Source organism: Pelmatolapia mariae, linkage group LG23 (assembly GCF_036321145.2).
Source record: "Pelmatolapia mariae isolate MD_Pm_ZW linkage group LG23, Pm_UMD_F_2, whole genome shotgun sequence".
Taxonomy (NCBI): domain Eukaryota; kingdom Metazoa; phylum Chordata; class Actinopteri; order Cichliformes; family Cichlidae; genus Pelmatolapia; species Pelmatolapia mariae.
In genome coordinates this window covers 18,853,347-18,868,652 of record NC_086246.1, presented here as the reverse complement: position 1 = coordinate 18,868,652, position 15,306 = coordinate 18,853,347, and the positions used below count along the sequence as shown (strand labels likewise).

The window sequence follows — 15,306 nt, the reverse complement described above, 5'->3', positions numbered from 1 at the left end:
GGAAAAAAAGAGAAAAGCACGCTCCTGGTGTTGGTTGTGACCTGATGCACCACATCTTCTTATAGCTGGAGAGCCAACTCATCACCAGTGATGATGTTCATCCAAAAAGGTTGGTGAGTTTGACACAGAAGTTGAGATTTTTGTGTGCAAAAAAATTGCAGAGACCACAAAGTGGTCAGAACACGGCGCCCAGTGATCTAAAAGTCCAAGTTAGAAGTAGACCAGAGGTGCACAAGGAGACAGCCTTGAGTGGGATAGCAGGAATATTTAATCTTTTATTTTTTTGTTTGTAAAGCTTATAGAACTTTTTGATCACACCTTGTATTATCTTACCTGGAAGGACCGCCTTCCACATGGTAGGGGAATACAATACAGTTTATGTGGCAGCTTTTGCTAACACAACCGTCAACCTTTTTTAGATTTTTAGTTATCGTCTCTTCAGAAATTATACCTTAAAATGTTTCAACATACACTGATCACGCATAACATTATGACCACCAGCCTAATATTGCATTGGTCTACCTTTGAATTCAAAACAGACCTGATTCATCAAGGCATGGTCTCTACTAGAACTAGGTCTCTCCTCTAACCATTTCTTCTTTGAGGCAGGGCAGATTATTCTGTGCCATGAAAGGATATACACGGTGTGCAACAGTGGTTAGGTAGGTGGTGCGTGTCAAGTTAACATCCACATGGATGGCAGGACACAACGTTTATCACAATGTTTCCCAGAAGACAGTGTGATTGCCCAAAGCATCATCATCACCGTGTCTGGTCAACAAACTGTGATGCTCTGTGTTTTCTGACGCCTTTCTGTCAGAATCAGCATTAAGTAGTTTGAGGTGCAGTAGATCATCTTTTGGACCACACAGGTCAGACAGCCTTCTGTACCCAATCATCAGTGAGCCTTGGCCACCCATGACCCTGTTGCTAGTTCACCACTGTTCCTTCGTCGGACCATTTTTGATAGATACTGACCACTGCAGACTGGGAACACCCCACAAAAGCTGCAATTTTGGAGATGCTCTAACCTGTTCGTCTAGCTATCACAGTTTGTCCCTCGTTAAACTCGCTCAAATCCTCATGCTTGACCATTTTTCTCCTTCATCAACTCGGGGGACAAAATGTTCACTTGTTCCCTGATATATCCCACTAACAGGTGCCATGATGAAGAGATAATCTGTGTTATTTACTTCAGCTGTCAGCGGCCATAATGTTATGCCTGGTCGGTGTACGGAGAAAAGTACATTTCCTCGACTGTGACTGGACGGCTGTCACAAGGGTTTATCATATGGCCAAATGCACAACGCACTAGATTACATTTTATAACAAGCAGCAGCAAAACCTCATTAATATATTTTCTACATACTGGCATTGCAATATTTTTGTAGGGGATCAACCAAATATGTTTAGTGCAAGTCAGCAAAGAATGCATGAAAAAAAGAGTATAAATTAAAATATAGGCACAGATTAGCCTTGAATAATCTCTTAGTGTACCCTGAGGGGACTTGCTGGAGAGAGAGAGAGCTGCTATCTTCCTCACTTTCTTGATATCCCCACTAGTTGGCAAACTGAGAGATTTTCCAGGCCTACACATTGGAAGCTTAGACGTGTGAGAGAAGGACTGAAGATGCATATGTTATTCAACATAAACAACCCACAGCGAGCAACACAGGCACGATTAGGAGGAGGAGGAGGATGGAAATGAGGAGACGATGAGCTGATGTTATGATACTGAAATCAAGTGTTATTGTTCTTGAATGACTCAAACTGAAGCTGTGACAGCTGTGTTCACACATGAAGGATGATGAGCAGCTTTGTACAAAGATAACAGTTATCATGAGTCATGTGCAATGGGCACCAGGTTTCAGGAAGAACGCTCAATGGCGCTCAGACAACAGACGAAAAAATGGGAGCATAAAGAGTAAGACAAGAAGATTACACAAGCACACGGGCCGCAAACATTCTTCTTTTCTTACAGCTGGTAGCAGACCAACGTGTGAAGATAATTAGATACAATAGCAACACAGAAGGTTTTAGTGTCCTTGTGCTTTTCTCTTTCTGCAAATCTATTTCTATATAATAAAGAAACATAGTTTGTATGGATAAATTATGTTTGCTACCCTCATTAGGCGGGATAATGATCAATAACTTCATCTGGCGGCTGTAAACAAAGCTGGGTAACTATGCCAAGATGCATGCAGTGACTGCCCTGGTGTTTCTCCAATCCTCAGCCTGTTGGATGAGTTGATTCATTGCGGAGTGCAGCTCACCTTTACAGGTTTCACTGGTTTGAATTTATGACTCAAGGGAATTACTTCCATTTATCTTCAAGGATGATCTCAGTACATTTGCACTATATATCACATGTTGGGTGCTTGAGTATGTAATAAATGATAAGAAATATGTGTTTAGTACGTGGATGTGGGTCTTTACATTCGTTTGTATGTAGTTCATACACTGTTAAAGATAAACCAATGTAGATCCTTGACAGTAAAACACTCAGTCATACATTTAAGCCGTTTTCACACATGCACGGCAGGCCTGAACTTTTCAATATCAGCAGTGGGAACGGCATTAAACAGTGTTTTCTTTTTAACCCGTGTGGTCCTTGTTTGTGGCAATTAACTAAATGCAGGCAATTATCTAGAGAATTAAAAGCAAGCGAGCAGGCATCGTATGTCCTGCTTTGCGCTACATGTCAGAAGGGACCACCAGAGTTCATGTGTGAAAACGACTTAATACTTACCGGGTAAATAGGTGAAGTAGATGACTTCAGCTGTACAGAAGTTTGGTATGCTGTAAGACTGAAGCATCCACACCATTCACAGTGAAAAGAAGCAGTGTGGAATGAGCCCACTCACCTTAATAAGAGGGTTGATGACACCGACATTGGCACTGGAGTTAAAGACCTTGTTGAATCCCGTCTCTCGGTTGACCAACTCCAGCTGGTAGAACTTCTTGTCATCCTATATAAAAAAATGACAACATGCTGCAGTCAAACTCCACCCCAATCAAAACACACTCCACTATTCTTCTGTCTGTTTGCCAACACACATTTTTAACAGTCACAGTATCATAAAGTTTGCATTCCCTCAGTATTTTCAACTAAAACTAGACCAAATCAATAATTTCTTGATTCACTGTCCTGCATTCGAAGGATAAGCAAGCGCACATACACAATCCTGTTTACACACATGGATTCATAATTTAAAGAATAACAAAGTGAATTGTGGATCAGCATCTTGAAAAAAGTCTACTGAGATCCCGACTGACACACAGCAGAACCACAAAGGGTGGTTCCACATTAAGACTTCCTGAGACTTCATGAAGTTATCAGGAGCATGCTGCAAAGTCTGATGTGCGTTACAACATACACAGGTCCTCCACAGTGCCTCGAAGGGCCACGCACAAGGAGTGAGAGTGAAGAAGTAGAGACATCGCTCAAACCGAGTTCTGCTTATCAACATTTAACTGCATCTCAGGATCTTTATCAAATCCCAAAGACGCAGCTTCTCACTAACTTTTCTTTCCTAAGTAAACAACATCTGCTGGTTGAGACCCTTACATGCAGTCAGATGAAGGAACTTTCATACACAAAGAAATACATTTTTAACCCTGAGAACTGTTGAATGCTTGACCTCGCTTCCAGCGATTAATCCTTGATTTAGACTTTCTCACGAACTGCATGTCTATTTTTCAGTTTACTCCTCAGAGATATTTTTTTTTTTGACTATCCCATGCCAAGATCTGGACCCATGGACCCCCCCCCCTCCCCCCCCTCTACTCACCACCAGCTTTTTGACCAGAGCTTCCCTTTCAGTCACCATCTCTCTGAGCTCTGCGATCACATGCAGGTCTTCTGGTCGGCTTTCTCTGTTTCTTAACTTCTCCTCTGTGCCCTCCAACCTGGACGCACCCAGAAAACATTAAGAGTTAAGTAAACAGGAACAAAGTGTGGCACCAGAGAGACAAAAGGAAGACAAAACAGAGACAACTTTGATCTATCTTGAAACAGTAGCAGCCCAAAAGAGCCACTGAAGAGGTTTCATCACATGGTTTTATGTCTTACAGTATTTGTAGAGCAGAAATCTTGTCTTTGAGGACCTCCTGGGCCTTGTTGAAGTCAGCCAGCATGATTTGTGTTTCTCTCTGATGGATTGCATTGAGCTCCCCCATCTCTCGCTCGTGTCTCTTTGCAAGGTCTTGTTCATGAGCTCTGCAGCAGAGACAGAAGTCATAAATGAATAAATCATTAGGCGAACTTTTCTGCTAGATGCATATTTCCTAAAGTGCCACCAAGTATCACAAGTTTACACTTAAATAATAATCACTTAGGGACTTTTCCTCTGCCTCTACACCACTACATTTAATTTCCCGGAAGGGGGAACTGTGACATTGACACCGCATTTCAGTAAATTATAGAGGACGACAGCAAGATGTGCAGCTACAAAGTAAACTCTGCTGGGACACAAAGCACAGCTGGTACAGAGAGCATCCGGTCCCTCAGTGCTTACTGTGTCAATGTCAGAGTGTTAATTTATGTGTCTGCAATCTAAGTTAAAGAACGTAATGAAGAGTGTGCTTCATTTACATATGGGGACCATTAGAATTAAACTTCCTTTAAGAAATGTGAAGAAGCAGGGCCAGGGTTACTAGCACAGGCTGCCAAAGCTTGCACGACTAGCGGACGAACATCCGTCTTTAATGGCTGTGGTTTTGCTTTCACATTTTCTTTTTAGCATCACTCACTCATTAAAGTAACTGTTTTTACAAGCTAAACACTTGACAGTAGCACTCAAACCACTAGTAAAGAGCATTTCAGCAATTCTTGAGGAATTTTAATAAAAAAAACTATCCTAATATATTCAGTGTTTTCTCACATTGGGGCAGACAAATATGACAGAAAGTCTGTGTTATGAACAACAAATTAAGCTTGAAAGACACTGACATTTACCATGTTGGAATACTTCATTAAAGCTGGAGAAGCAAACATAGTCACAGTGGTCTTTAGGTTAGAAAAACGTGCACGGGAGTCAAAATGCGGTAGGCAAAAGACTTTGTGGCATTTTTCCACGCAAGAAAAATGAAACCAGTGCACAAGTGCCTTAACCTGCATTCTAGCCACCAGATGGCGACAGTGGTGGTTGCAAAAAGACTTTGGATCCTACAGAAGCCTATGGTAAAACCGCTTTGTGTGTTGACCTCTGTAAACATTTTCCTACTGAGTTTATGAGCTCCTTCACCAATTTTGGATCTTAGTAAATAAAAAATAAAGTCTGTTTGTAAATCTTGATCATCCCATGTTCCAAAACGGAGGATTATCTGGGCTATGCTGATTGGCTAGCCACCCGTGATTGACAATGAGGGTATAATATGCAGACAGACCAAGCCCTGCTCCAAACCAAGATGGCAATTAAATACCCTGAATGACTTCATGGTAGCTACATCCATCTTTTATACTGCCTGTCGTAAAGCTGGAAGGCAACACTGATTCATTTTCAGTCAATACAAACTCTGCTGGCTTAGAACAGATAGGCTGGAGTTGTGGAAGTAGGGGTGTAAAACATGAAACTCTGAGCTGAGAGGTCCTTTACCCACTAAAGCATGATGCTGATAACACTGTGCTTGATTTAGAACAAAACATGTTTAAAGTTCACCAGAAACTGATCAGAATACAGTATTAATATAAATAAATGCTTACACTGATAGATCTGGTCATCCATAGACTTTGTTGTTTTACTGGGTATTATAGCTATGGCTTCAATAAACAAAGTACTGGTGTTTTAACTGAAATGGTCAGACAGAGCTACACTGGAAAAAATTTTACATATGTGAAAATTAAATAAAAATATATTTTTAGACTGTGAAAAACATGTCTAATGTAAAGTAGCTTGAAAAAACTGCACTTATGAATAAACGTGACTTTTTTCAGAAAATGTAAATCCTCAGAAAAAGACTAAAAATACAGACGCAAGTTTAATATGATTTCACAAATGTGATTTCATCTTTACTTAAAAGGCAACTGTGAAATTCTAGTTTTATGCTTTGAATGCATATTTAAAATTGGATGGTTGATGCAAAAATTTCACATATATTATTTACTTAAATACTCTTGCTCTTATATAAGCTGGAGTATTTAAGGGTAATGGGAGGATAATGTCTGCTGAGCTACTGAACCTTATCTGATGGTTAGCTTCGCTGCGGACCCGCAGCACCTCTTTGCCCTTCAGCTCCAGCTCTCTGGTTAGTGTGTCGATGGTCTCGTTCAGAGAGTGAATCTCATGGTCCAGATCGGTGATACGGTTGCTACGGGAACACAGCTCCGCTTGCAGGTCTGAGATACGAATTAAGAGATCTTGTTCCTAGAGGATACACATAATACAGAATAGGCAGTTATTTGCTAGAAGGCTTTTAAACCTTGAGATCACTTAGGGCGAAACACTGAGAGTCAAGAACAAAAACAGAACTAAACCACTGTCAGTGTTACCTGCTTTTGGCTGTGCTCCATGGCTTTCTCTAGCTCTCGTTTGGTGGCAGTGTGTTCTTTGAGGTGGATTTGCTTCAGATGCTCGATGGCTGTCGCGTGGAGGTGGTTCAGTTCTGCACGAAGAGAGGCTGCAGGAAAGAGACACCGCAGGTAATGTGAGGGATCATTTTAACACGGGGTACAGGTCCAACGTTTATGTAGAAAAATGACAACAGTGCGAAGAAATTAAAGATATTCTCATTTTTTGTGACTCCTTTCCTACATCGTACTTTCATGACTTATTCTTTTAGTTGGTTTAATATTGGAGGCAACTACTGAGATCAATTTTATCACCTAGCACATGTTCACAGTTCTCAAAAAGCTGATTTCACCATTAGTTAATTTCATACTGGTTTCCTAAAGCGTCTTACGATTCAACCACCAAATGTTTCTTTCTTCTTCCTTCTATTCTTCTAAACAGCAATAGGCAGATAATGAAGGTGATTTTGTTGTAATCACTATGGACAAAAACATCATCACAGCAGGCAGAAACAGAACCAGAACGTCTCAGTAGGTAGAAACACAATCACCAAAGGGTGGGAAAAAAATCATTGCTGCAATTTAAAACCGCGCCACAGAGCGAGGCTGGCAGTGTGGAAACAACCCTGATCGATAACTACAAACCTAGACGTGTCAAAGCCACGTTTACTGTATCTATCATCATTTACCCAGCTTTGCTTTCCCCTCGTCCTCCAATTCAAATCGCAGTGTCTGCAGCTCCTGGTCCGACTGCTGTCTGAGGATTTCTAAAGTCCTCCTGTGGGCCTCCTTCAAAGCGTGAACCTCCTCCCGCTGCTCCTGCTTTAGACGTTCCTCGAGGGCCTGGCAGACGGCACGACGAGGGAGATTAAAGAGGATAGAGGGACGGAAAGGAAGGAGAAGAGAAAGGACGAAGATGACAAGACACAATATGTTACATGAAAAATGTGGTTTTGAGAAAAGTGTAGTTTGGCTGTCTGACTCAATATTTCCTTTTTATTTTTGGCTGAAAAATAAAAGTGAAATGTTGTAAAAAGAAAGCCAGAAGACAAAGAGAGAAAATGAACAGTGTAATCGAACCACAGCTCCAAGCTGGTTTTGAGTTACAGACTGGCACGGGAAAGTGACAATATTAAGTACACACAAAGACTTTTGGAGACTGTCCCACTATGTACTGCATAAAAAAAAGAAGCTACACGGCTACAGGAAGCAGAACTGACAGCGAGATCCATCAACAGGCTGAAAATGACTAAAGACTGTAAGTATAAAATCACTGAGCTTTTTGACACATCCTCTCAGTGCCACATAACGAAAAAAAAAATCTACCTCAACCATAATTTATATCATTTGGCTCATTTTAATATTACTTAACAGGAAAATTGGTGAAATTAAAGTAAATGATCCAAATAAAATGGCTCAGAAAGCCGGCAATTTCCTCAGGGGTTTGATTGTGCTATGAATCTTCCACACTTCTTGACTCTGTGGCAGACATAAAAGGATCATTAAACAATATTAGAAAAGCTCAAAAACTTTTTTACTTGGTCTCAAGTAGTTTTGTAGACCAGCACTCACTGAACTTCACAATGGATACTCTGCTACACATAATCATTGCTGTGCTGTGGACTATATTGGAAATTCAAATTGCAGCACCTTCCACACTATAATTTCCTCTCTGGAAGAAATAACGTCAGACACTATAAGCTCCCAGGACGACAAATCAAGTTGTGTACCTCTTATAAAGCACTATTTTAAGGACTTTTGCTGATCACAGACTGCTACATACATAAAAAAGTAGATAAGAACACAGGTGAAAAGAGAGGAACAGCAGCTGCAGATTTTTGTACTGAAAGTCGCATTTTTACAGAACTATAAAAAGACACAGGATACAGCCAGAGGAGCACATGAACTAATTTGATGATTTAAAAGTAAAATGATAGGTCAACTCTTATTCTTGTCAGTCTTTTTCTTTCATTTTTAACTTAAAATACACCTAAACTATCAACATTTATAATGGTAATAATTTTTACTTGTGTATTACAAAGTTCAAGGGAAGTGACATTGTGGATATATCAGCTACTGAAGCACAATTCTCTACTCTCCTGCTGATAGACAGCTAAAGGACACTTTAATTCTTTAATTTAAGTTTAGCAGCGAGTTTTTAGTTTGTTCTCTTCCCTAACGGAGGGAGTATGTACTTGGTTTTGTCTGTCTGTCTGTTTGTTAGCAGTCTGGTGTCCACAGTTTTCAAAACAGCATTTTCAGATTTTCTGTGATGGTAGATACCGATAACAGCAATATATTAGGCCTTGGGGGACATGATTACCTATGGTGGCTAAACATGAGCTTGACTGTTGTCCCTATGATGTCGCTATGATGTCACAATGATGACATAACGGGTTGACATCATCATGTTGTAATAAAACATCATAAAACATCAGTGTTAGTAAACCTGCCATTTGATAGTTGCGCTCTCTGAGTGGTCTTGTTTTCACGTGTTGTTTCACGGTCTTGTATTGATGGATTTAGTCAAAAACTCTGCATTTCGTCAAGAAATCTCAGTCAACATTACCTCAACACAAGGTTACTGCTCACTCTGCTGTTCAAGCAGCTAAATCAACCTATAAGCAGAGCTAGCTTTGGACGGAATACCAATCATGGTTCACATGCAGTGCTAACCTTTTCATAGTTTTATTGCTGCAGTTGTCACATGTGTTTTTGATGACTTGAAGAAAATGTAGCCATTTTTTGTTTTTAATTTTCTGCTCAAATGTTGCCTTGTAGTCATTTTTAATCACATAGGTAAAAAATACTGGCTAATAGTACTCATCAGCCTCCTAATAAATACACCTATGGTATTTGAAAGTCCTACGTGACGTCCTTGAGTCATCGCATTCACAAAAACTTGACCTCTGACCTTGCGGTACATCATCACTCTGTTTTTGAGTTAACTATCAAATCCACTCACCCACACCAGTCGCAGCAGATGGCTGCCCCTGCCTGAGCTTGGTTCTGCTGGGGGTTTCTTCCTGTTAAAAGGGAGTTTTTCCTTCCCACTTTTGCCAAGTGCTTCTTCAAAGGGAGTTGTTTGATTGTTGAGGTTTTCTCTGTATTATTTTCTTTATCTTACAATATGAAGTGCCTTGAAGTGACTTGTGCTGGTCTATATAAATAAGACTGAGTAAAACTGAACATTTATTGATGCCAGAAAAAGAAACTGCACTGACTGCTAAGTCTCAGACTCGGCTGAGGTGACAGAGGTATGATCAAACCAAATTTTATAAAAAATCGTCACACTGAAATCTCTGCAACACCAAACCTAGCCATACAGGATCCACCAACATACAGTGTTCTAGAGTCACGTTAATAATACAGTACAAAGCAACAGTAAATCTCTCGAATGCTGCATTCAGTAGTCAAAGGTTTGCTGTTTAAAACATATTTAAAATCACAGATTTTATTAATTTAGTTAGGCATTTTTGCTACTGCAGCACATTATTGCTTCAGTCACAGCACTTGTTAGTGAACGATGGTAGCATTTAGCAGCTGTTGTTGCTGCACTGGTGAGGCTGTCTAAACTGTCCTCTTCGCACTTTTACTGTGTGTAGAAACAGATGAGTTCAAAGAAGACTGCAGTGAAGTCCACAGTGGAACATAGCTGCAGTACAAGAAAGGCTACTGTAATGTATTTAGTAAAAGCCCCCGAGAAGTTAGTTAGAACTTGCTCTACTTTTCTTTTCAGAGAGAACAAAAGGCAGGTAGTGTCGTGCAACTATGTGACAAATCCCAAGACAACCGATGCAAACCTATATGCTTGCAAATATATGTGTGCGTGTGTGTGTGTGTGTGTCGTACTCTTATCTGGTGCTGCCTGGCTTCCTCCATGGTGCTGAGGGCACAGCAGTGAGCCTCCTGTAATCGATGCTCTCTCCTCTGATGTTCTCTCTGCATCTCTGCAAACACAGAGATATCAACGTGTACACTGAGATGCATCAGCAGCAGACGTGTTTCCATTTTGTTTGACACGATAAGGCAATATGACAATCTGAGCCAGTCGCACAGCAGCAGGAGACGCACCGCTGACCAGAAGGTGACAACAAAATATCTAAACACTCGATGCTCGGACTCTTTGTATTAAATATTTAGGTTATATTTCAGAATTTTATTTATTTTTCACGACAGAATAAAAATCGGTTTCAGCAGTGGTACAGTGCAATGCAGCATGATTTGTCTCGACATGCTGACGATCTCATGCTAGTGAACATTCTGGGCTGTGAATGCAGTTATTTCCCTCATGGATGTTTTGAAGCAGTGATTCCCAAAAGATTTTAAGGGAGCAGTGGCCCCCTTCATGGCTGCTTGGCTTCAATAATAACAGAAATTCAGCTTGAAATTAGTAGTATGCACAGTTACATATTTCTATCAATGTAGTTATATAAATATGGAATTAAAACAGGAAATAGAAGGTGATATTACTTTATTTTGACCTAAATTTACTTCCCTCGTATTAACCTCCTAGGACCTGGCGTCCACATATGTGGACATCACATTTTGGGTTATTTAGACCAAAATACTCAATTTTGCCCTACATGGGCCTGATATCCACTTACGAGGACATTATACTGCTACTGTTCTATCAAAATTTTAAACGAATATCCTCATATGTGGCTCTTAATTTTCTTAAAAACAAAAATAAGGTAAAAAAAAAAATTCTGGTAATTCTTTGTTTTTAACATTCATCGGGCCCCAATATGTCCATACATTTTTTGAGAAATACATGACTTTCTCATGGATTTTGATTAGAGTGAAGATTTAAGATTGGGTGGGCCTTGGATCTTCAGGTTTTTAAGTGGGCTGCAGCACTCTTGACTTTGGGAATGGCTGATTTAGAGGCACGCAGGTTTGCCCTGATAAAACTTGTCAGACTGCAACTCGTCATCTAACAGCTCAAACTGGCTGTTACAGCTCCAACCTTCCTTCTCTTTCAAATTCCCATAATCAAAAAATAAAAAATCTCTTGTTTTATAGTTGCATCAGTGACAAAAACTTTCAGACATTATCTTTCTTGTGGCTGCGTTCCATTAAAAATGATTTTAAGGTTAAGGAAATAATATAGATGATATGAGTTGAAAAGATGCTGATCAGAACTAATGTTTAAAGGAGGTTAAAATCACATACAAATGCAAAATCGCTACTTTAAGAAAGTTATTTTAGGATGAAATGTTGAAACTCCAGCAGCAGCTTGTAGCCGCAGTCGCCACGTGGAGGAAGCGCGTGCATACCTTTGAGCTGTTGGCTCAGAAGCTCTCTCTCCTGGTTGAACTGAGACTGCAGCTGCTGGAGAGCTGACTGAGACTGAGACAGCTGCAGCTCCAGGGACTGTTTCAGCAGAGAGATCTGGGTAGAGGGAAAAGGGACGTAAAGAGGGAAGTAGTAAAAATTACAGGTGTTTATAATGAGCAAAGGCTTATTCAAAAAAAAGAAAAAAGAAAAAAGTAACAGGACAGAACAAATTAGATTAAAAGCAAATGTTAACAGGTCAGCGTGCCCACATCCAATAGAAGCAGTAATTACAGGCTGAACTGCAGGGACAACACTGTGTCTCTCTCCAGGTGGTTCTCTATCTCCAACAGTGCGGCGACATAACATTTAATTTACAAGGAAGACATACCTCCAGGAAAGAAGCAACTCACTTAACAGAGCACACATATTTAATTACAAAACTCTCTCTTTTGCTCCACTATATTTTTTTCCAATGCATCGCTCTTAACCAGGGAGAGAGCCTAGGTTTTTTCCCCCTTTTTCTAACAACCACTCCCTGGTGGTGATATCGACACACAGATGTGATAAAACCACTTGAGGGCTGGATGAAGATTTCTCCACTCGTGTCAATGAGCTGACAGCCCGTCACGACGACGAGTGACAGCACGCACGGCCCAATAACAAAAGCCAACAAGCGTAAGCCCATCAGAGCACGCCAAAGTGTTTTGTTTCGAGGAGATACTGCAGCTATCAGGGGCCTAACTGCCGGTGAGTGGCAGAACTCTCTCAGCCAGACGGCTCTGGTCCTTCCCATGCCACTCTTTCTCTGAGCCGCTGCAGTTAAATCCCCCGCAGGATTTAGTGCTGAAGAAGTACCACATTAGCAAGTGTAAGGTAAGATGGATTTAAAAATGAGAGGATGAGGAGCAGTGCTGGGATGAAGTTTCTGAGGTTCTACATTGGATAAAAAAAAAAAAGATGGCCTGCACAGTTTATCCTCCCTGTCTACTCCAACTAATCATTTTTACATTTACAGCAAAATAATGGGATGCGTGAGATTAGCAATGTGGAAATACCTTAAGTGACCTTGTTTGCAAAAACATGCACCCAGCCCTCTGTGACTTAATTAAACACAATCCCAAGTGCACACGTTTTGGCGCGCACAAACTGGAGCCTCGGGCTAGGACCTTGTAATGAAAATATCTTAATGAAAAAGAAGTCATTATAGATAACGACGGCACATCCGCCCAGGCGCACAATACCGCACGGGACCTGCGCTCACTTAAGGGCTTTCAGAAATGTCTTTTTCTACTTTAACAGCACATGTAGCTGCCACATCCATCAAACATGAGAGGCTAAGGCAGCAAAGGCATAAATGGCTTCACTGAAACAGGTTAATCAAAAATTCAGGACGTCAGGGGTCATTTTTAACTGCATCTGCTAGTGTGTCTGCACAAAACAGTCAAAAGGGAAATCATTCAATTTTTTCATCCTGTTGAGTCCTGGCAATTCTTTAAAGTTCGTGAGTACAATTATTCAGCAATGTCGGTGGATTGCAGATTTTGCAGGCAACTGGGGTCTGTTTTTGTACCCCTCACAATTCAAGCGCATAATCCTAGTTACTGTGGCTGCTATAGGATAGCCACTGTAGCTTTTTTATGTTGTCACAATATATCATATTTGCTTCTTTTTATATCTTATTTTATTATATTTATTTACCATGCTTGTTCATTAACTAACTTGTAAAGACTTTGGATACTTTGTTGTTTTTGACTTTAGAATAGAAATAACACTGACATTGGCAATGAAACATGCCAAGAGAGATCAAAAACATTCAATTTAGACTGAACCCTATAACAGATGCAGCCGGCCGGCATGTTTTTACTCCTGTGGAAGGCTGTCAGTCCACTGTTTACCTCAGCTGTCAAAGCCGGGTGAGAAGCATCTATCTTTATTTACTCTGGAAGAGGCTATAAAACTTTGTGAAAGGAGTCCAATATGGAGTCAAAAAAGCTCAGTTGTGAATAATGACAGCAATACTGAGGTCCTTTTTGCCACTGTTAGCTGTTAGCCTCTGTTAGCAACTGTTGAAACTGTCTTTGTAATGATTGCAACTTTTAAGGACTCAGGAACTTCATGATTGAACGCTGATACAATGTGAGAATGTAATCAAACTCTTTATCAGAGGGAAAGTGTGATTTTTAGGACACTTGAGCCAAACATTACATATGTAACGTTAGCTTATAACTAGCTGTTGTTGTTTAGCTATAACAGTTGTCAGCTGTCTGGAGATGGGCCCGTTGCTTGTCTAATCTGCAGACAATAAGTGATTGCGGCAGACTGGTATGGAAAGAACAAAGGCATTAACCATGTCTTATTAGTCTGTTTACTCTAATGTAGCAGAAAAAAAAGTAACTGCTTAAAATTAATGGCTGTACCTTTAAATCACAATTTATTTTCTGAAAAAATGGGAAATATTTTGATTGGATTTGGTAGGCATCTTCATTTCCAGTTAATGAACAAAACTACCCCATCAATCACAGGGGTTTTCCTGGAAAAACAAACCCTTACTTTTAGACTAATTATGCTGACAGTTGTAGCTGCCCCTCAAGACCCTCTCCTAGCCAGGAAAGGCCCTGCATCTACTTAAATTTAGATCTGTATTGAAATTTATTAAAATAATAAATTCAGCAATATGGCAGTTGTCCCACCATTAAATCCATCACACAGCAACCAAGAACAGAGTCCCACCATGCTCACCGCTCTGCTGTTCTGAGCAAACTGAGCATCTGGCAGGCTGGAGGGTCGGCGTATGAAGTATTAACACTGATCAAAAGAAATGCCGAAGAGCAGTAGTTGCTACTGGAATTACTTTTTGACTGAAAGAGAAATTGTACACACCATGAGGGTGGAAATAACACAACTCTGTTGATGCAATTGTGGGATTGGTGTTGTCTGAATGCACAATAACTTGAATTTGTAAAGATGATACAGAAGAGGTGCAGAGACACAGTGAAGCACTGACAGCCTTAAAACCACACCAAGAAAGCAACAAGAGACAATCTAAAAGCGCTTCTAATATAATATCACCTTCTCTGATAAATAAAGCGGAGAATTTATTATTCTTAGCGTTATTAATGGGTAATCGACCAATATACATCCATCATATTTCCGTTATCACTCTGACAGATGCTAGTTGTAATCATGGCTTATGTGTGAACAGTGTGAGATTTGTCCTTAAAATGCAACGTGATGTGTTATATCTGAGGGGACTGCGAGTTTCTCCTTGCATTGTTACTGATGAGTCTCTGAGCCCCCGGTAGGGCTGGTGTTTCTGCAGAGCTGTAAGTAGGTCAATACAGTGCAGATCACTGTAATAATACCTTCGTCCTTTTGTCTTTATAGTGGCCCCGCTTGCATGTCTGCTGTTTTTTCTCATTAAGTAGTTAATCTTTGTGCGAGTCTATGATTGAAAGTATTACGGGGATAAGCTAAAACATTCCTAACTGGGCTTTCAAATTAAATTTAAATATTTTGGG

The 15,306-nt window shown here is 40.3% G+C and overlaps 1 protein-coding gene across 4 annotated transcripts in view; it reads right to left on the bottom strand.

Annotated features, from left to right (window-relative positions):
* The window catches only part of LOC134621351 (protein FAM184A-like), a 72,563-nt gene that overhangs the window by 10,629 nt on the left and 46,628 nt on the right, over positions 1-15,306 (bottom strand). For all 4 annotated transcript variants that reach the window (XM_063467811.1, XM_063467810.2, XM_063467808.2 and 1 more), the window contains exons 15-22: positions 11,788-11,902; positions 10,361-10,458; positions 7,198-7,351; positions 6,491-6,618; positions 6,181-6,365; positions 4,073-4,219; positions 3,792-3,909; positions 2,865-2,969 (exon numbers count right to left, since the gene is read on the bottom strand). In XM_063467811.1, coding sequence (XP_063323881.1) covers positions 2,865-2,969; positions 3,792-3,909; positions 4,073-4,219; positions 6,181-6,365; positions 6,491-6,618; positions 7,198-7,351; positions 10,361-10,458; positions 11,788-11,902 — 1,050 coding nt within the window. The remainder of the gene's footprint in view (positions 1-2,864; positions 2,970-3,791; positions 3,910-4,072; positions 4,220-6,180; positions 6,366-6,490; positions 6,619-7,197; positions 7,352-10,360; positions 10,459-11,787; positions 11,903-15,306) is intronic.